Source organism: Muntiacus reevesi, chromosome X (assembly GCF_963930625.1).
Source record: "Muntiacus reevesi chromosome X, mMunRee1.1, whole genome shotgun sequence".
Taxonomy (NCBI): Eukaryota; Metazoa; Chordata; class Mammalia; order Artiodactyla; family Cervidae; genus Muntiacus; species Muntiacus reevesi.
The window spans coordinates 135,554,070-135,576,701 of NC_089271.1; the positions used below are offsets into that span (position 1 = coordinate 135,554,070).

Below are 22,632 nucleotides of genomic sequence, written 5' to 3' on the forward strand. Positions count from 1 at the left end.
CTTCTGCATGTCTGAGGTTATTGATATTTCTCCCAGCAGTCTTGATTCCAGCTTGTACTTCATCCAGTCCAGCATTTTGTGTGATGTACTCTATATATAAGTGAAATATGCAGGGTGACAATATACAGCCTTGATGTATTCCTTTCTCAATTTGAAACCGGTTCACTCTTTCATGTCCGTTTCTAACTTGCTTCTTGACCTGCATAAAAGTTTGTCAGGAGACAGGTCAGGTTGGTGGTATTCCCATCTCTTTAAGAATGTTTCACAGTTTGTTGTGATCCACACAGTCAAAGGCTTTAGTATAGTCAATGAAGCAGAAGTAGATGTTTTTCTGGAATTCTCTTGCTTTTTCTATGATCCAACGGATGTTGGCAATTTGATCTCTGGTTCCTCTGCCTTTTCTAAATCCAGCTTTGACCATCTGGAAGATCACAGTTCATGTACTGTTGCAGCCTGGCTTGGAGACTTTTGAGCATTACTTTGCTAGCGTGTGAGATGCTTGCAATTGTGCCATAGTTTGAACATTCTTTGGCATTGCCTTTCTTTGGGATTGGAATGAAAACTGACCTTTTCCAGTCCTGTGGCCACTGCTGAGTTTTCCAAATTTGCTGGCATATTGAGTGCAGCACCTTCACAGCAGCCTCTTTTAGGATTTGAAATGTCTTAGCTGGAATCCCATCACCTTCACTAGCTTTGTTTGTAGTGATGTTCCTAAGGCCCACTTGACTTTGCATTGCAGGATGTCTGGATGTAGGCGAGTGAACACACTATCGAGGTTATCTGGGTCACTAAGATCTTTTTTGTATAGTTCTTTTGTGTATTCTTGCCACCTTGTGTTAATATCTTCTGCTTCTGTTAGGTCCTTAACTTTTCTGTCCTTTATTGTGCCCATCTTTGCATGAAATGTTCCCTTGGTATCTCTCATTTTCTTGAAGATATCTCTAGTTTTTCCCATTCTGTTGTTTTCTTCTATTACTATTGAGTATTTGATATATGGCTAGTGTGACTAAGGAACAAAATTTTCACTTTAATTTTATTTTCATTAATTGAAATTTCAATAATTTTACATGACTAGTTGTTTATATATTCAACAATACAGGCCTAAATTTGCACTGATTTTGCCCTTAGGTTTGCAGCTACATAACTTCCCCTCCCTTGCCTTAGCAGAAACCTCGGGTTTACTCTGCGGAGTAGGTGGATTCTCTCAGATTTTCTTCCTCAGGTCATCAGCGAAATGAGTATCATTCCTTCCCTCAGCATAAGCCTGGAGTTTACTCTTTAGAGCAGTGCTCTCTATTCGAACTTTCTGTAATGATGGAAATGTTCTATATTTGTACTGTCCTATATGGTAGCCACAAGTGGCTGTTGAGCACTTGAAAGTATATAGTGTGATTGAATTATTGCATTTTTAGTTTCACTTAGATTAAATAGCCACATGTGGCTAGTGACTACTATATTGGATAGCACAGCTCCAGAGAGACTCAACCAGAGTTAGGGGCTGCAGGTACAGCTATGGACACGAATGAGATCCCATATTGACAACACTGAATGCATATATACTGAATGTTGGGAGTGTCAGTAGACTTCTCTTGCTTGGCTCCCAGAATGCTTGCAGTGTCTCTCATGTGACTTAGGATGGATGATTTCTCTCTTGGTAGACTGATTGAACTATGAGAAAAGACCTGTAGGTATACTGATCATTGGCAGACCCCTGAAGCAGTGTACAGTCACGATCTGTTCTCTAGACACGAGTTGATCTTTGATAAACTTCTTCTTACACAGAGCTTCCATTTGACTTCTTATCATTTTTCTTTTGAAAGTGAACAGACATCCATGGATCACTAGACATTGTAGAAATAATTTCTAACATGAAAGACAGAGACTGAAAGGCTTCCATGAAGACAAAATGGGTCACATTCATAGCGGTGGTAATCAGAATGACTTCTTAGCAGCAGCATGGGGAACTAGAAGATGTTAGAATGATGCCTTCAGTGACTGAAGGAATATTCTCAAATTTGTAAAGTCAAACTATCAGTCAATTGTAAGATAGATCTGAGAAATTTTAGCTGTCCTGCACACTTGACTAGAAAGCCGGTAGAGGGTGTACTATATCAAAACGAAGGAACAAATTAAGAAGAATTCTTCATGTTTAAGACAGACTGGTATGCATGGACCTAGAGTCTAGCAGCCAATCAGTTTGGTGGGGAAAGGGTTGTCTCCCAAAAGAAAATAGAAAAACAGTAAGAAGTTGATAACTGACTTGATGTATTTATCAGTATGGAGAGACATTTTGCCGTTCTGTCAGAGTCAGGAATGAATTAGTAGTAGGCACACAGAAAATTATCAGTTCAGTTCAGATGCTCAGTCATGTCCGACTCTGCAACCCCATGGGCTGCAGCACACCAGGCTTCCCTGTCCATCACCAACTCCCAGAGCTTACTCAAAGTCATGTCCATTGAGTCGGTGATGCCATCCAGCCATCTCATCCTCTGTCGTCCCCTTCTCCTCCTGCCTTCAATCTTTCCCAGCATCAGGGTCTTTTCCAATGAGTCAGTTCTTCACATCAGAAAATTAAGCAAAGTAGAAAAATGGGGCAAGTAGTCGCTTTAGGAAAAACAAAAACTTAGGAAATGAATCTAACCTCTGTGGTTCATCTGTGACTGCTTTCTTAGTCATATTGTTGTAAATACAAGATTTTGATTTAATGAAAAATTGTGACATAGATGTAATAATATCAAAAATTTATATGGCACTTACCAATGCTCCAAGCACTGTATTGAAAATGCTTTACATGCATTCACTCATTTCTTATAGCAACCCTATAAAATAGGTACTGTCATTATATTTCATTTTATATAAGAGAAAACAGAGCTGTAGCTGTTTCCTGTCGTGTCCAAAGTCACATGACTAGCATGTGGGGAGCCTGGTTTCAAACCAAGGCAATCTTAAATCCAAATTTCATGTTCCAACCACTATGTTATTCTTCTGAAGAGGAAGGAAGTATGTTTATATGAATTGATAGGGATTGGTGATGCGAATATGGTGGTTTGATGATATGTGATAGTGGTGCTGGTCTCATGCAGATGGCAGTGAGCAGTGGCTTGAAGCAACATTTTAGTTCCCTGTCTAGGAATTGAACCTCTGCCTAGAGGTTAGAAGCAAAATTTCCCTGGCTCTTGCCCTTGTTTGAAAGTAAGAATGTTTCAAGGAGGCAAAAACTGGAAAAACAGGTACATAGTTTTTTATTAGAGACACAGCACTTCCCTGGTGGCTCAGACTATGGATAAAGTATCTGTCTGCAATGCAGGAGACCCAGGATCGATTCCTGGGTGGGGATGGTCCCCTGGAGAAGGTTATGGCAACCCACTCCAGTATTCTTGCCTGGAAAAGTCCATGGACAGGTGAGCCCAGTGGGGTACAGTCCATGGGGTTGCAAAGAGTTGAACACAACTCAGCAACTAACATACGCAAGTCGGAGAGCACACAGAGAAACAGTTTGTTTAAGACAGAAGCAAGGCAGAGATACATACCTGGAGAGAAAGTGTGTGTGGCAGACCCCGAGCACTGCCCCCCCCCCCACTTCCCCACCCCTACCAGTGGGGAGGAGCACACCAGTCCTAAATCACTCATATAGGGCACTTTTTCCAAGTCTCCTTTGGCCAGTCATCTTGCTTTTGCCTGGCTCTGAATTCCTATTTGGTTTAACTCAGAGTCCTTCCCTGTGTGTGTGTGTGTGTGCATCTCTTAGCAACGATGGATTCCAAGGCAAGTGCTTCTGGGAAGAAGAGCATATTATGGTCTGGTGCCCCCTCCTTTCTCTGATCTACTGAGGAACCTTTCTGCACATGTGTAGTCAGAGAGGCCTCTTTGACCTTAAGAATGAGAAATATGTGGTCTCTTTATCTTTTATCCAAGTTCAAGCAGGACTCAGCTCCTCCTTGTTCCTGCCATTATCTTTATCTTGAAGTATCTGTCCACAGGGGACAGATTTCAGCTGCTCAGCCTGGGGCCCATCTATCTGGTATGTCAGTGGTAGTGATAACACAAGAAATCTAAGTCCTCATGTTCCTTAGTAAGACCTCGATAAATAAAATCTATAATTGAAAAATAAAAAATACCACTAGAACCATGTTATTTATAAATATGAAGGTAAAAAGCAGAGACCAACTGAGAGTTAAATGTGGGGACTGGGTCTTAGAAATTGAAAGGAGCGGAACAGGGGCTTAATTTTTTGTTAACTGTTTTATAATTCTCTTTAATTTTAAAGCTGTATGTGAATTATGATGATATAAATTAAATTTACAAAAGTAATTTATCAGCATTTAATTTGGAAATAGATAATTTTTACAAATTTGGATGGATAATAGGATACATTTTAACTGGTAATATATTTATGTTCTAAAGCACAAATGGTTTACATTTTCCTTTTAAATGAAATTTTTCAGTGGTCAGGTCAGATCTGGTATCTATTAGATTTATCTAAGAACTGTTTTTTCTTTCTACCTGGAATGATAATTACGTTTTAATGTGCTATTTCTATTGTTTTCTTTATTGATTGTTTTTGTGTGTTGCTAGGTTATGTGCATCCATAAAACAACATTTTCTATTCTAAATTTTGAGAAATACTTATTTGATAACATTTATGGTGACTGCAGTTATCCTTTGTAAAGCCAACTTATTGTTTCCCTACTGCTCATTAGTATATCTTTTTATATAAAATACTTTCTTTCACACAGTATTTTCCCTCTCATTATTCTTTTTCTTTATTACCAATGAAAATAATTTTCCTGGATATTATATTAGTTGAATTGACCATTTAAAAATTTGTTTTGTTTTATTTTAAGTGGCTTACCATCACACCTTTCAACAAATTTATCCTGTATTTGCACTCTTTTGATTAACTTTCTTCCAGTGTTTAGACCTAGTGGTTCTGATGAGGTTACTTTAAAGAATTACATGGGTTGTTTTTTTATTTTTCTTCTGTTCTTACCACTACAATGAATATATTTCTTTTCATTTTTTCTGGAGAAGGCAATGGCAACCCACTCCAGTACTCTTGCCTGGGAAATCCCATGGACGGAGGAGCCTGGTGGGTTAGAGTCCATGGGGTCACGAGGAGTCGGACACGACTGAGTGACTTCACTTTCACTTTTCACTTTCATGCACTGGAGAGGGAAATGGCAGCCCACTCCAGTATTCTTGCCTGGAAAATCCCAGGGATGGAGGAGCCTGGTGGGCTGCTGTCTTGGGTCACACAGAGTTGGACGTGACTGACGCGACTTAGCAGCAGCAGCAGCAGCAGCAGCAGCATTTTTTCTAGTGAAGGCAACTTTTATGAATTATAAATTTTATATTGTTTAGTGGTTTATACATTGTGCTTTTAACAAAATAGTTCAGGGAAATCCAGAAAAATTGACTTAGTTTTTTCTAATAAGAACAGAGACCACAATAGTTTTAGTTATTGTCAGTGCTGTCAGATTTTTGTCACCTAGTGTCCAAAGTACAAAGTATTTAAATATGTAAAGTATCTATCATGATTGTTATATCTCAGAGTAATTTGAAGTTATTAAAATTTATTAATAAATTGGTGAATGACTTTATATTTGGAACTATAATCTTGCTCTATTATTTATTGACAGATATGTTTAAAAGGTAAAGTACACATATTTAAATACTTAAATATCCAAGCATGTTGCAGAATGGATAAGAAACCAGATTCTCTGGATCTTCCATCATTGAGTAAAAGAATGCCCTCCCAACCTCTCACAGACAGGTAATGTAATATTCTGTAATATTCTAATTTTATGACGATGGTGTCTTCTCTGTATATATAGATGATATTTGTTTATCTTGAGTGAACTGAATATACTTAGGATGATTGCTCCAGTGTTAAAATCAATAATTAGCTGAAGTGAAATATCACCATCATAGAGTGAACCTCTGATAGTAGAATAAATTTGGAATTTTCTCAAAAAATTTATTATTAAAGCTTTTAGTAGTAAAATGTAAAGTGTACTTCTGACATTCTAGTACAGAAGAACTAATTTCTCAGCACTTGACAACTGTTAATGTTCTGTGATCACTGTGCTGTACATTTGTAATAAGTAGAATTTGACTTTGAACTGAAGTTAGTGGAAGAGTAAGACATTTGTGGTTACCTTTCACCTCCATTTTCTTGATGCATTTCTATATGGATATTTTTTATTCATTTCTATATGGATCAGGGATGATTTATCATTGATATTCTGTTTGATATTGGTATTTTTTTCCTCAAAAGATTTTGAAATGTTAGATTTGATATTTTGTTTTTAATTCATCCTCTTGAGATGTAGATTGGTCTGAAAGATTTTATGAAAACATAATTCCATCCAATAGTATGGAAAATAATTTGGAGTGGGATGAGACTATACAAAGGGAGACTATCCCTGACTAAAATATTTAAAAATTTGTTATCGTATTTGTGGCATAGTTAAGACTACGTGAAATGCCAGCATTGTAAGTATTATTGTTAACAGTGCAAGTTCTTGAATCCAAAATAAGATTTTTCTTAAATATTTTTGTTGCCTTAGAATGATTAAGCATCTGAGCATTACATTTAGTTGCCAAAGATTAGTTTGCTTAATATTATAAATGATAGTAGACCAAACAATTCTACAAAAATTAGAATTAATTCATATACTAATCTCTATTAGTATGCTTTTATATTTATTTCAAAATTACTTTAGTAATGGCATTCATTATGTTAGTCATTTATTTATTTAAGTTGAGTGCCTACCAGTAGATTCAGGGTTTGTTGAATTACATATTGTCCTCAGCCCTCATGGAGCTCACATTCTAGTGGAGGAGTTAGTTGTTAAATAAAACAAGAACACAGACACACACACATAATTTCAAATTGTGGTGACTGCTTTGAAGGGAAGCAGCATGTTTCAGCAGTGTGGTTGGGGAGTGTCTCTTTGGGAAGGTCTTAAGTCAAGACCTGAAAGGAGAAAAGCTAGCTGTGGAAAGTGTGAGGGAAAGAGCATTTCAGGCAGAAATAATGGCATGTGCAAAGGTCTTAAGTTAGGAAGAAACTTGGTATGTTATAAAAACTGAGAGGAGACCAGCATTGTGGTACAAGTTGACTTTGGAAAGTTAGTCAGGGCTGAAGTTATATGGGGGCTTTGGAGGCTGTGGTAAGAAGTTTGAATTTTATTTAAAGTACAGTGGGAAGTCATTGGAAAATTATAAACAGGAGGATAACATGATTAAATTATTTTTAAAGAAACTATTTTGGCCCTTATAGAGAGAATACATTGGAAGCAAACAAGTAAAAACACAGGGAATACTTAGGGTGTTGTGGTACTACCAAAAGATCAAGGGATCTAGAATAGGGTTATTGCAGTAGAGATGAAAAGGAGTGGAAAGAATTCAGATAGACTTGGAAGATGGTGTTTAGCAGTGCCATCCAATAGAAAGGCAATATGAACCACATTAGTAATTTTTAAATGTTATTGTAACCTATTTAAAAAATAATAAATTAATTTTAATAATGCATGTTACATTACCCAATATAGTAAAAATGTCATTTCAATATGTCAGTTCAGTTCAGTTGCTCAGTTGTGTCCAACTCTTTGTGACCCCATGGCCTACAGCATGCCAGGTTTCCCTGTCCATCACTAACACGTGGAGCTTGCTCAAACTCATTATCATCGAGTCGGTGATGCCATCCAACCATCTCATCCTCTGTCATCCCCTTCTCCTCTTGCCTGCAGTCTTTCCCAGCATCAGGGTCTTTTCAAATGAGTCAGTTCTTCTCATCAGGTGGCCAAAGTATTGAAGCTTCAGTTTCAGCATCAGTCCTTTCAGTGAATATTCAGAACTGATTTCCTTTAGGATGGACTGGTTTGATCTCCTTGCAGTCCAAGGGACTCTCAAGAGTCTTCTCCAACACCACAGTTGCAGAAGCATCAATTTTTCAGCACTCAGCTTTCTTTATGGTCTAACTCACATCCATACATGACTACTGGAAAAACCATAACTTTGACTAGATAGACCTTTGTCAGTAAAGTAACTATTTTTTATATGTCTCTTTTTAATATGCTGTCTAGGTTTGTCATAGCTTTTCTTCTAAGGAGCAAGCATCTTTTAATTTCATGGCTGCAGTCACCATCTGCAAGGATTTTGGAGCCCAAGAAAATAAAGTCTGAAAATAAAGTCTGTTTCCATTTTCCCCCCATCTATTTGCCATGAAGTGATGGGACCAGATGCCATGATTTTAGTTTTTTGAATGTTAAGTTTTAAGCCAACTTTTTCACTCTCCTCGTTCACTTTAATCAACAGGCTCTTCAGTTCCTTTTCACTTTCTGCCATAATGGTGGTGTCATCTGCATATCTGAGGCCATTGATATTTCTCCCAGCAATCTTGACTCCAGCTTGTGCTTCATCCAGCCCGGCATTTTGCATGATGAACTCTATATATGAGTGAAATATGCAGGGTGACAATCTAGAGCCTTGATGTACTCCTTTCTCAATTTGGAACCAGTCTGTTGTTCCATGTCCAGTTCTAACTGTTGCTTCTTGACCTGCATACACATTTCTCAGGAGGAAGGTCAGGTGTTCTGGTATTCCCATCTCTTTAAGAATGTTCCACAGTTTGTTGTGATCTGCATAGTCAAAGGTTTTGGCATAGTCAGTAAAGCAGAAGTAAATGTTTTTCTGGAACTCTCTTGGTTTTTCTTTTATGCAATGGATGTTAGCAATTTGATCTCTGGTTCCTCTGCCTTTTCTAAATCCAGCTTTGAACATCTGGAAGTTCTTGGTTCATATACTGTTGAAGCCTGGCTTGGAGAATTTTGAGCATTAGTTTGCTAGCGTGTGAGATGCTTGCAATTGTGCTGTAGTTTGAGCATTCTTTGCCATTGCCTGCCTTTGGGATTGGAATGAAAACTGACCTTTTCCAGTCCTGTGGCCACTGCTGAGTTTTCCAAATTTGCTGGCATATTAAGTGCAGCACTTTCACAGCAGCCTCTTTTAGGATTTGAAATGGCTTAGCTGGAATCCCATCACATTCACTAGCTTTGTTTGTAGTGATGCTTCCTAAAGCTCACTTGACTTTGCATTGCAGGATGTCTGGATGTAGGTGAGTGATCACACCATCATGGTAATCTGGGTCACTAAGATTTTTTTGTATAGTTCTTTTGTGTATTCTTGCCACCTTGTCTTAATATCTTCTGCTTCTGTTAGGTCCTTAACATTTCTGTCCTTTATTGTGCCCATCTTTGCATGAAATGTTCCCTTGGTATCTCTCATTTTCTTGAAGAGATCTCTAGTATTTCCCATTCTACTGTTTTCCTCTATTTCTTTGCATTGATCATGGAGGAAGGCTTTTTTACCTCTCCTTGCTATTCCTTGGACCTTTGCATTCAGATGTGTATATCTTTCCTTTTCTCCTTTGCCTTCAGCTTTTCTTCTTTTCTCTGCTATTTGTAAGGTTTCCTCAGACAACCATTTTGCCTTTTGGCATTTCTTTTTCTTGGAGATGGTCTTGATCACCACCACCTGTACAGTGTCTTGAACCTCTATCCATAGTTCTTCTGGCAATCTATCAGATCTAATCCCTTGGATCTATTTGTCACTTCCACTGTATAATTGTAAGGGATTTGATTTAGGTCATACCTGAATGGTCTTCTGGTTTTCCTTACTTTCTTCATTTTAAGTTTGAATTTGGCAATAAGCAGTTCATGATCTGAGCCACAGTCAGGCCCCTGTCTTATTTTTGCTGACTGTATAAAGCTTCTACATAATTGAAATTTCAATATATAATTACACATAAAAAACTAGTGAGTTATTTTACTTTCTTGTAAATCTTTGAAATCTAGTGTGTATTTTACATTTATAGCATGTCTCAATTTGGACTAGTTACATTACAAATGCTCAGTTGGCAAGGATGACTAGTGGCTACTGTATTGGATAGAGTAGATCAAAAGAGTTTATTTGTGGCTCTTGGGGGTGCTTATCTCTCACACAGAGCTGGTATTGAATTACATAGAAAGTTCTTGTATGTACTTTCTAGTTTCTCAGTCATGTTCTTGGTTATATGGTGCTTACTACTTAGAATATCTTTCCTTGATATTTTGTAAACTCTTTATTCTATATAGGCATTGCAGTAGTTATACTTATCTTCAGTTTTTGGAGTCAGACATAATATCCTCATGAAGGTCTTCTCCAACTCTTAATAACTGTATGTCCTTGTGTCATATATTATCTCTGGTTTTTAGCTTTCTTGTATGTGAAAAGGAAAACAATCATACGGATGTTGTCAGGATTGAATGAAATAATGCATATAGAGTATTTATCACAATGTCTTATTAATTCCTCAACAAATAGCTTATTATTATCATTGTCATCTGTTTCAAACAGACCAATGTATCTTAGTATAGTATCAGTTCAGTTCAGTTGCTCAGTTGTGTCCGACTCTTTGCGACCCCATGAATCGCAGCACGCCAGGCCTCCCTGTCCATCACCAACTCCCAGAGTTTACTCAAACTCATGCCCATCGAGTCGGTGATGCCATCCAGCCATCTCATCTTCTGTTGTCCCCTTCTCCTCCTGCCCCCAATCCCTCCCAGCATCAGGGTCTTTTCCAACGAGTCAACTCTTCATATCATGAGGTGGCCAAAGTACTGGAGTTTCAGCTTCAGCATCTATCTTCATCAGTGATATTGGCCTGTAGTTTTCTTTTTTTGTGGCATCTTTGTCTGGTTTTGGAATTAGGGTGATGGTGGCCTCATAGAATGAGTTTGGGAGTTTGCCTTCTTCTGCAATTTTCTGGAAGAGTTTCAGTAAGATAGGTGTTAGCTCTTCTCTAAATTTTTGGTAGAATTCAGCTGTGAAGCCATCTGGTCCTGGGCTTTTGTTTGCTGGAAGATTTCTGATTACAGTTTTGATTTCCGTGCTTGTGATGGTCTGTTAACATCTTCTATTTCTTCCTGGTTCAGTTTTGGAAAGTTATACTTTTCTAAGAATTTGTCCATTTCTTCCAAATTGTCCATTTTATTGGCACAGAGCTGCTGGTAGTAATCTCTTATGATCCTTTGTATTTCAGTGTTGTCTGTTGTGATCTCTCCATTTTCATTTCTAATTTTGTTGACTTGGTTCTTCTCCCTTTGTTTCTTGATGAGTCTGGCTAATGGTTTGTCAATTTTGTTTAACTTTTCAAAAAACCAGCTTTTAGATTGTTGAGTTTTGCTATGGTCTCTTTTGTTTCTTTCACATTTATTTCTGCCCTAATTTTTAAGATTTCTTTCCTTCTACTAACCCTGGGGTTCTTCATTTCTTCCTTCTCTGGTTGCTTTAGGTATAGAGCTAGGTTACTTATTTGCCTTTTTTCTTGTTTCTTGAGGTAATCCTGTAACGCTATGAACCTTCCCCTTAGCACTGCTTTTACAGTGTCCCATAGGTTTTGGGTTGTTGTGCTTTCAGTTTCATTCGTTTCTATGCACATTTTGATTTCTTTTTTGATTTCTTCTATGATTAGTTGGTTATTCAGAAGCATGTTATTTAGCCTCCATATGTTTGAATTTTTAATAATTTTTTTTCCTGCAATTGAGATCTAGTCTTACTGCATTGTGGTCAGAAAAGATGACTGGAATGATTTCAATTTTTTTGAATTTACCAAAGCTAGATTTATGGCCCATGCTGTGATATATTCTGGAGAAGGTTCCGTGTGCACTTGAGAAAAAGGTGAAATTGATTGTTTTGGGGTGAAATGTCCTATAGATATCAATTAGGTCTAGCTGGTTCATTGTGTCATTTAAAGTTTGTGTTTACTTGTTAATTTTCTGTTTAGCTGATCTATCCATAGGTGTGAGTGGGATATTAAAGTGTCCCACCATTATTGTGTTATTGTTAATTTCCCCTTTCATACTTGTTAGCATTTGCCTTACATATTGCGGGGCTCCTGTGTTGGGTGCATATATATTTATAATTGTTATATCTTCTTCTTGGATTGATCCTTTGATCATTATGTAGTGTCCTTCTTTGTCTGTTTTCACAGCCTTCATTTTAAAGTCTATTTTATCTGATATGAGTATTGTGACTCTTGCTTTCTTTTGGTCTCCTTTTGCGTGAAATATTTTTTTCCAGCCCTTCACTTTCAGTCTGTATGTGTCCCTTGTTTTGAGGGGGTCTCTTGTAGACAGCATATATAGGGGTCTTGTTTTTGTATCCATTCAGCTAGTCTTTGTCTTTTGGTTGGGGCATTCAACCCGTTTACATTTAACATAATTATTGATAGGTATGGTCCCGTTGCCATTTACTTTGTTGCTTTGGGTTCGCCTTTATACAGCCTTTCTGTGTTTTCTGTCTAGAGAAGATCCTTTAGCATTTGTTGAAGAGATGGTTTGGTGGTGCTGAATTCTCTCAGCTTTTGCTTGTCTGTAAAGCTTTTGAATTCCTCATATCTGAGTGAGATCCTTGCTTGGTACAGTAATCTGGGTTGTAGGTTATTCTCTTTCATTACTTTATGTCCTGCCATTCCCTTCTGGCCTGAAGAGTTTCTATTGATAGATCATCTGTTATCCTTATGGGAATCCCTTTGTGTGTTATTTGTTGTTTCCCCCTTGCTGCTTTTAATATTTGTTCTTTGTGTTTGATCTTTATTAATTTGATTAATATGTGTCTTGGGGTGTTTTGCCTTCGATTTATCCTGTTTGGGACTCTCTGGGTTTCTTGGACTAGTGTGAATATTTCCTTCCCCATTTTAGGGAAGTTTTCAGCTATTATCTCCTCGAGTATTTTCTCATGGTCTTTCTCTTTGTCTTCTTCTTCTTGGACTCCTATGATTCGGATGTTGGGGTGTTTCACATTGTCCCAGAGGTCCTTGAGGTTGTCCTCATTTCTTTTGATTCTTTTTTGTTTTTTCCTCTCTGCTTCATTTATTTCCACCATTTTATCTTCTACCTCACTTATCATATCTTCTGCCTCCGTTATTCTACTGTTGGTTCCCTCCAGAGTGTTTTTGATCTCATTTATTGCATTATTCATTTTTAATTGACTCTTTCTTATTTCTTCTAGGTCCTTGTTAAACATTTCTTGCACCTTTTCAGTCCTTGTCTCCAGGCTATTTATCTGTAACTCCATTTTGTTTTCAAGATTTTGAATCATTTTTATTATCATTATTCTAAATTCTTTTTCAGGTAGATTCCCTATCTCCCTCTCTTTTGTTTGGCTTGGTGGGCATTTTTCATGTTCCTTTACCTGTTGGGTATTTCTCTGCCTTTTTATCTTATTTAGATTGGTGTGTTTGGAGTGGCCTTTCTGTATTCTGGTGGTCTGTGGTTCCTTTTTATTGTGGAGCTTTCTCCCAGTGGGTGGGGTTGGACGATTGGCTTGTCAAGGTTTCTTGGTTAGGGAAGATTGCATCAGTGTTCTGGTGCGTGGAACTGGAGTTTTTCTTTCTGGAGTGTAGTGGAGTGTCCATTAGTGAGTTTTGAGATGGGTCTGTGTGTTTGGTGTGACTTGGGGCAGCCTGTATGTTGACCCTAAGGGCTATGTTCTTGTGTTGCTGAAGAATTTGCATGGTATGACTTGCTTGGAACTTATTGGCTCTTGGGTGGTGGTTCGTTTCAGTGTAGGTATGGAGGCTTTTGGATGATCTGTTATTACTCAATGTTCCCTGTAGTCAGGAGTCCTCTGGTGTTCTCATGTTTTGGGCTTAAGTCTCCTGACTCTGGCTTTCAGTTTTATTCTTCCAGTAGCCTCAAGGCTTCTCCAACTATACAGCACTGATAATAAAACTTCTAGGTTAATTGTGAAAAGATTCTCCACCGTGAGGGACAACCAGAGAGGTTCACAGAGTTACATGAAGAAGAGGAGAGGGAGGAAGTAGATAGAGATGAGCAGCAGGAGAAAAGGGGGGACTCAAGAGGAGAGAGACAGATCTATGCAGTACTCTGTTTCCTAAGTGTTCTCCATAGCCCAGAACACCCACAGAGATTCACAGAATTGGACTGAGAAGAGAAAGGGGAGGGAGGAAATAGAGGTGATCTGGGGGAGAAAAAGGCGAGTCAAAAGGGGGAGAGGGTAATCATCACACTCCTGAGTACTGGGTACTCAGTACTAGGTACTGAATATTGGATCCTTAAATGTCCAAAGTTGATATCAAATGCTGAAAAACAAAGATTAAAAATCTAGTGTAGAGGTTAGACTCTTAAAAATACAATATTAAAAACAAAAACACAAAAAAATTAAGAAATATATAAAGTTTGCTTTAAAAATAGGGTCTTTTTTTTCAAGGTTATAGTGAAATGAAAATGAAAATTAAGGAGTAATAGGGGAGTAATAGAGGACTTTAAAAGAAAACGAAAGAAAGAAAAAAAAGAAAAAATATTTAATTAAAAAAGTGGTAAAAATATATGGGAATGAAAATGAAAATTAAGGAGTAATAGAGGAGTATTAGGGAATTTTAAAAGAACATAAAAGAGAAAAAATTAAAAAAAAAGAAATGAAAAGAAAAAAACTTTTTTTAATTAAAAAAAAAACAGTATACATATATCTAGGAATTTCTCTGGAGCTGTTGTGGGCAGCATGGATTCAGTTCAGTTTCAAATAGCTCCTTGTTCCAGCTTACACTTCTCGCTATCTATCGGCCCCTTCAGGTGTAGTTGGTGTTAACTACAGGGATTTTAATCTGTTGCAGCAGTTACTTCTGAAGCAGTTCCCTTTGTTTATTTGACTTCTGTTTGCAGGTCTCTTCAGTATAGAATTTCTGCCCTGACACAAGTGGGCGGAGGTGGTCTCTTGTTTGGATTTGCTTATTCAGTCGTGCTGTGGGAAGGGAGGGGCGCTGCAGATATCACTGGCGCGTGTGGGGAGCACGCGCAGTCTTCAGCCACAGTGGGTTTGCCCCCGCTCGCGGAGGGCATGTGTCTTTCCCTGTCTACACTGCTCAGGCTCCAGGCTGCTCTATATGGAGGGGGCCCTGCATGGCGTGCGATTCCGGTTTTCGGGTACTCCACAAAAGCGCAGACTCGGTTGGGCCTGCATTTTGTGCTTTCCCCTGCCGGAGCAGCTCAGGGAGCCAGGAGCTTGAGAAGCGCACTCTGCCTGGGTGCAGCGTGCCTTATCCCCTCCACGGTCCCAGCCTTAGTTTCCGTGAGTGGGCGCCGGTTGGGTGCAGCTTGTGTCTGTTCTGGGGAGCTGGCCTCTAGCCACGACCTTCCTGGCAGATGTCAACCATCCAGAATCTCAGGATGTCTGTGGTTAGAAACTGGGAGCCTGTTTGCAGTTTGGTAAGGGATGCCGTCTCTGGGGCTGAGTTTGCCCCTTTCTCCTTCCCCCTGCCTCCGACCGGGGATGGGCCAGTCAGCCGCCATCAGCTAGCTCTTCTCTGGAATTGCTCAGTCTTTCTTTTGTTCTGCCAGCAGCCGACAGTGTGTTCGGTTTGTGCTCTTTTCATAGGTTAATTTTCTCTCTTTCTCTTGCTATCCCACAGTTTAAGTTGCTATCTCACGTTAGCTCCCTCCGATTGCCCTCAGGGCATTCAGGCCCGGTCCTTACCCTAAACAATGCCGCCCCCTCCTCTCTGTTCCTCCCCCACTTGCTAGTGGTGGGTGCGAGTGTCTGGGGTACTTTTCTGCTGAGATTTGCTTTTAGGCATGTAATCTGTGAGTTTTATTTATTTTTCCTCCCAGTTAGGTTGCCCTCTGAGATTCAAAATCTTCCCCCAGACCCGCCAGTGAGAGGGTTTCCTGATGTTTGGAAACTTCCTCTACCACGGCTCCCTTCCTGGGATGGGTCTCCGTCCCTAGCTCTTTTGTCTCTCTTTTTATCTTTTTATTTTGTCCTACCTCCTTTCAAAGACAATGGGCTGCTTTTCTGGGCGCCTGATGTCCTCTGCTAGCGATCAGAAGTTGTTTTGTGCAGTTTGCTTAGCGTTCAAATGTTCTTTCGATGAATTTGTAGGGGAGAAAGTGGTCTCCCTGTCCTATTCCTCCTCCATCTTCCCATGTCCAGTTCTAACTGTTGCTTCTTCTCCTGCATACAGGTTTCTCAAGAGGCAGGTCAGGTAGTCTGGTATTCCCATCTCCTTCAGAATTTTTCACAGTTTATTTTGATCCACACAGTCGAAGGCTTTGGCATAGTCAATAAAGCAGAAATAGATGTTTTTCTGGAACTCTCTTGGTTTTTCGATGATCCAGTGGATATTGGCAATTTGATCTCTGGTTCCTCTGCCTTTTCTAAAACCAGCTCAAACATCTGGAAGTTCTCAGTTCACGTATTGCTGAAGCCTGGCTTGGAGAATTTTGAGCATTACCTTACTAGCGTGTGAGATGAGTGCTATTGTGCGGTAGTTTGAGCATTCTTTCGGATTGCCTTTCTTAGGGATTGGAATGAAAACTGACCTTTTCCAGTTTTATTGGACTTTGGAGTCAGATGGATTTTAGTTCTAATTATGGTTTAATCTCATAATTCCTACTTGGCCTATACAAGTTATTTAATCTCTCTGAGCCTGTTTATTTATTTAAAATGTTAACAATGCATACTTCATAAGCTTGTTGTGAGAATTAAATGTGTGTCTGGCAACTAGTTCATTAAATGATGCCAGTAAATGTCATAACATTTCACCTTGGGAAGTTAACTTTTATTAGCTTTGTTTCTTCATTTGTAAGAAGAAATAATAATGCATAAATTGTACAATTTCATTATAAACAAAATATGAGGTGCACCTGGCATAGTATCTAACACAGTGTAGGCACTCGGCAAATGCTAGCAGTTGTCTTTCATCCTTCAAGATTAATCTCAAATGCTGCTTTCTTGGGTGAGGCCTTTCCTCACCTTCCCAAGGAAAAATTTATATTTACCTTTGTTCTTGCTATTGATTCTGCAAGTTGTGTCTGACTCTTTTGCGACCCCATGGACTGTAGCCTGCCAGGCTCCTCTGACTGTGATTTCCCAGGCAAGAATACTGGAGTGGGTTACCATTTCCTTCTCCAGGGGATCTTCCCGACCCAGGGATCAAATCCTTGTCTCCTGCTTGGCAGGTGGATTCTTTACCTCTCAACCATCTGGGAAGCCCCATTTACCTTTGTTATATCCTTCAGAACAGATAAGCATACTCCCTCTCTGGGCTGAGATCGCTTTGAAAGCAAACATATTAAAATGCATCTCATCTCAGGTGTTCAGCATAGTGCCTTAACCCTTGGTAATTGCTTCCCTAAGTTTGTTGATATACTCCTAAAAAGTATAAAATCAGTATTTGGGGAAGAAATATAGGCGATCAGGGACTTCAGTGTTAGATAATCTTGGGTTAAAACTTAGACTACCATTTGTAAGTTGTATGTCATTGGGTCATATTTTCAACCCTTCCTGGCCTGTTTCCTTTTCTGTAAAATGAGAAAGCACCAATAACCTGCTAGAGTTTTCACAAGGAATGTGAAGTATTATATACTTAAATACTTAAAATACTTTAAAAAAATTAGCCTGATTCTTGGCATATGTATGGTCATGTAGAGTATATGGTAGAGTATAGAATGGTCAATGTAGAGTATATGGTAAATTTGCAAATTCAAGTGAAAACTATTTTGCAGCCTGAGTAACATACTGTAATTCAGAAATTTGCAAGGACAGCTCTTTCCTCACACCAAAACAATTGCTTATTCAATGCTTTACAGGCATTTTTTTGGCCTTTTTTCTCTTAATTATGTAATGGTTCTTATTTATGAAGTTAAATATATTTTTAGAGATAATGAAGATATGGTTGTATTAAGGTTAAAAAACATTCCAGCATTATATGGAGAAATTTGATAAACTCATAAGAAAAATAGGTCTTTATCAAGATGATTTTCTAGCAGGACTATCTGCTTTTCTGAATCTCTCAGGAGAAATAATAGGCTATTGTCAAGGCTATTGTTAACCTATTTTACAACAGAGCATATGAAAATATTACATGAAGGACATGAATAAAGTGTTTTATCTGATATTTTTCCCCTCATATTTTTTTAAGGATCTTACATATCAAAAGTATATATTCTATATTATCTAGCGAAATTTTAGGTCAATTATGTATTACCTATTTAAGAAGAAAACTTTAACTGCCCTTAGAATTTGTATTTCCATAGTATGGAAGATTTTTATCCAAATAAAAATCATGGTCCTGACTCTGGAATTGGAAGTGATAATGGAGAGAAACGATTGTCTACAACAGAAGTGAGTCTTTTCTATTACTGAACTATTTTATTTTATATTTAGAAAAACAAAAAAATTTTACTAGAGCTTTGAAGTAGATAGGCACTTGCACACATTTCATTTATTTTGCTTAAAAATGTGATCAGCATTGCATTTTATGACCTCAAGTTAAAAAAAAAGACTTGTACCATTTTAAAAGCAAAACAGTAAAACTCATATTAATTTTTGGTTTTAAAACTGGAGATTTAAATCAGGTGTTCTGTACTTCATATATGGAATTAAAGCAACTTAATCTTTATCATATGTTTAAAATGCCTCATTTTTACTTTTTACTTATTGCATTCAGCCATCAGATGACGACACAATTAGCCTTCATTCTCAAGTGTCAGAATCAAATAGAGAGCAGACATCAAGAAATGACAGTCACTCAGTAGGAAGTAAACCTGATTCCCAAAAAGGTAATTCATAAGGTGTCTGCTGTCTTTATGTCATGTATATAGCCCTTTTTAAAAATGAATATTTTTTTTTAAAGTGGGCTTTAAAAATCATAGTGTGCGTGTGCTTGCTAAGTTGCTTCAGTCGTGTTCGACTCTGCAACCTATGGACCTTAGCCTGTAAAGCTCCTCTCTCTGTGGGATTCTCCAGATAAGAGTACTGGAGTGGGTTGCCATGCCCTCCTCCAGGGGACCTTCCTGACCCAGGGATCGAATATCTCTTGCATCTCCTGCATTGGCAGGTGGGTTCTTTACCACTAGTACCACCTGGGAAGCCCCCAAGTTATAGCATCTTTGATCAACTCTTTTATTGAGAAAAATATACTTTTTTCTAAGCACTGCAGTGACAGAGCACACTGTTTACTATTCATATTTTCTAATAAGTATTCATCTATACTTAGACCAGGAGGTGTATGATTTTACTGATGCCAACACAGATGATGTAGTAGTTCCTGAACGAGGAGATGCACATATTGGATCATTTGTTGCTTTCCTTAAGGTAAAGAAAACTTTGAACAAATATCAATAACACATTCTCCTTAATCTCACAAAAGTGAACCATGCGATTTAAAATGATAACTTTCTTTTATATAAGGGAAAAGAGAAAGGTCCTGAAAAATCTCAGAAAAATGAAGAATTGGGAGATGAAAAAAGGTAAGCACACATGAATTTGCAAATTGAAGTACTGCTTATTAATACTTGAAATATCATTAGATATTTCTGCTTAAATGAATAAATTCTTTGTTTACTTGTTAGGTTTAGATAGTTAATTTGTGAATATTTTATCTGTGTGCTTTCCTCAATTAAGCTGAAAGTTATAGTAAACATATAAGTTGAATGTAGTATATACACTGTTTTTCTCCATAAGTGTAATTATAATGTCCCCATTACTATTATTGAAGAAAATTATACTTTCCCATACATTGCCTCATTTGAGCTATCTAGCTGTTCTTTAAAACAGATGGTACTGTTATAATTTGACCAATTAGGAAACTGAGACCTGAAGTTTCAAATGTCTCAAATTGAGGTGTTCTGACTCTTGATTTAATAAACTTTACATTACATGAGACTGAGTATAGTAATTTTAAGGGTATTTACTTCTCTGTTTTATTAAAATAATTTACTTTGGATCTTTTATGTATCCTTTGTCTTATGAAATGATAGAAATTGACCTACCACATTTTTTTCAGAAAGGAAAAGAGTATTTGTTGAATACCTACCATCTACCAGGATCTGTGCTACATGCTTTCCTATGTTTCTTACTTAATCTTAACGAAATCCTACAGGGTGGATATTGTCCACATTTTTACAGATAAGGAAGGTGAAGCTGGGAGACTGTAAAGTTTCTTGTCTAAAACCACTTAGCTAGTGTCCACTAGAACCTCGGGTGTGAGTCTAGCTCTCTGATCCCCAAGTTTTTGTCTTTTCTCTGTATTGTGCTTCCCTCAAATGACCTCATTGGTAACTTTTTAATAGTCATTAATTAAACATCTCTGGTGCCCCATAAGGAGGTTACAGTGCTTTGTTTTATTCTCTGTGTTTCATTTTTCTCTTACTTTCTCATGTTATTGTATGAGGACAGTTGTCTTACCTTGAGAGACTCCAGTAGCATGCAAGATATGTTAAAGATACAGAGTCTTAGGTTTGATACCATTATTTATTTATTTACTTACTTACTTGCCTACTTACCTTTCCATGCAGCATGCATGATCTTAATTTCCCCACCAGGGATTGAATCTGTGTCCTCTTCAGTGAAAATGCAGAGTTTTAACCACTGGACTGCCAGGGAAGTCGCTGACACCATTTTTTAAATGAAATGCCTTTGGCATAAAATTACTAGAGTTTAGAGAACAATTTTAAAATTTCTTTGTTCTTTTTAAATGACAAAAAAGATACATATATTTTAATGAATATTTTTTGCAAATTTGCCAATCTTATCTATTTTGCATTTTCACTACTTAAACATTTTACACAGAGATTTAAAAAATCAAAATAAATGAACTGATAAAAGCAGAGTGGTTTGATAAAATGAAAAAATTTCATAACATTTTTTATTTACTTCTAAAGATAGGCCAAATAGAGCTCTGTGGTCCTTATTACACTCAAGGTGGAGAATATGCATTGTTAAATTACTATGGCTATTTCACATTTCAGAAATTACAAAATGGTAATGCAGTTTACTTTGTTAGCCATTAATTATATTAATATAACCAGTATGCGACATTTCCTATTGAGTAGCGAGGATAGATATTAATATGTTTGTATATTCCTTTAATATTCTTTATTTCTTATTTTAACATTTTAAATACAAGAACATTTCACATGCTATTAAAAATAAAAAATGGTTTCTACATCTGAAAGCTGTCATAAAATATCATCTGCCTTGCTTTTTGGATAATCATGTTTATGTTACCTTTCAGACTTGGGAAAGAACAATTACTTGCTGAGGAAGAGGATGATGGTTTGAAGGAAGTAACTGATTTGAGGAAAATAGCTGTTCAGTTATTGCAGCAAGAGCAGAAGAACAGGTATTTTTTTCAGTAATGAGATTTAAATGGGCAAATTTTATAATCATTAAATCTGATATTTAAAGATTGTCAAACAGTAAACAAGAAGACCATCTACTAATAGGCAATAGGAAATACTTAGGAAAAAAATATAAAAGTACATATATAATTAACAGAATACTTTATACTCATATAGTCATTCTATTTATTGCTTCAATATCTTTTTTATTCCTTTGTGCTAAATAATAATAATTGATATTCATCTTAGCTCACAATAGCATGATATGTTATAAGCATTTTTTCCAAGTACATGTCACAAGTATATAGTATGCTTTTTATCTGATTTTGAGTTACTCAGGATATGTGTAAACTCCTTAAAATTGAATTATATAATCACTGATTAAATCAGTGTGACAGTTTGAGTCACAGGTTCACTTTAGTCTGTGTCTTGGTCAAGGAGCATTTCTCTCTCTGGCTAGGCTTTCTCCAAATGTATGTTATTGGCAATGAGGAGGACCTTGTGTTAATGAGTATAAAATCAGTGCAAGTCCATTTTTTATACAGAGAAGGTTCTGCGTGCTGCTGAGGGTTGGCTGTTATTGCCATCTTCATGTACTAAGAGTGCTACATTTATATTAATAATATCGAAATAATAAAACAGAACTGAGATTTTGTTTGTTTGTTTTGAGAAAATTAAAAGAATAATTTTGGTGCATTCAATTTGGATAACGACTATGTTTTTTACATATTCAAAGCGATAAATGTTTATGGATCACAGGACCATGTTTCAGAATGTTTAAAAAAAGTATGTTGGCATTTGCTTAAAGATGTTTTGAAAAATAATTACTATTAAAACTTATTCAATGGCTGATGTGTCGTATTAGGGACCACTATAATAGTTTCTTTTTTTTTTTTTTTCAGAGTATTTGACAAGGTTGATTTTTTTTTTATTGCTAAACAAGAGAATGATTATGTTTCACAAATAAAACTTTAACCTGTGAGATTTAATTACATCAATTAGTAAAAAGTATATTGCCCTATAATAGTTTTTAAAATAACCACTAAGTATCTCTTTTTGCGCTGCTACTACATTTATAGAATTAAAAACCATACTAGAAAACATCTTTATCCCTTCTATATCTAATGTATCCTCATTCCCAATTGACATTTTTTCTTTGGTCATAACTTTCTGTCACGCTTCTCTGTCATCCTTTTTGAAGCTTATCTTCTAATATTTCCTGATTCATTTCTAATGGGCCTTTTTTAAAATTGACTACTTATGAGGTTGTATGTGTTTTCCCCCTTCAGTATAATTAAAGTATTGATGGCCCCATTGGTTTAAGAGGTTGGATGAAGCAAGCCACCACCTGCTCTATGTAGCTTAAAAAATAGTTAAGTTTCTACCTCCCCTACTTGGCAGGTGAAAAAATTGCATTTATCATTATGAACAGAGAATATTGATT

General features: G+C 37.1%; 1 protein-coding gene across 2 annotated transcripts in view; it reads left to right on the plus strand.

Moving 5' to 3' along the window:
* The window catches only part of LRCH2 (leucine rich repeats and calponin homology domain containing 2), a 112,372-nt gene that overhangs the window by 55,948 nt on the left and 33,792 nt on the right, over positions 1-22,632 (plus strand). For both annotated transcript variants that reach the window (XM_065916349.1, XM_065916350.1), the window contains exons 6-11: positions 5,640-5,773; positions 18,102-18,189; positions 18,515-18,626; positions 19,064-19,161; positions 19,258-19,316; positions 21,083-21,190. In XM_065916349.1, the coding sequence (XP_065772421.1) occupies positions 5,640-5,773; positions 18,102-18,189; positions 18,515-18,626; positions 19,064-19,161; positions 19,258-19,316; positions 21,083-21,190 (599 nt within the window). The remainder of the gene's footprint in view (positions 1-5,639; positions 5,774-18,101; positions 18,190-18,514; positions 18,627-19,063; positions 19,162-19,257; positions 19,317-21,082; positions 21,191-22,632) is intronic.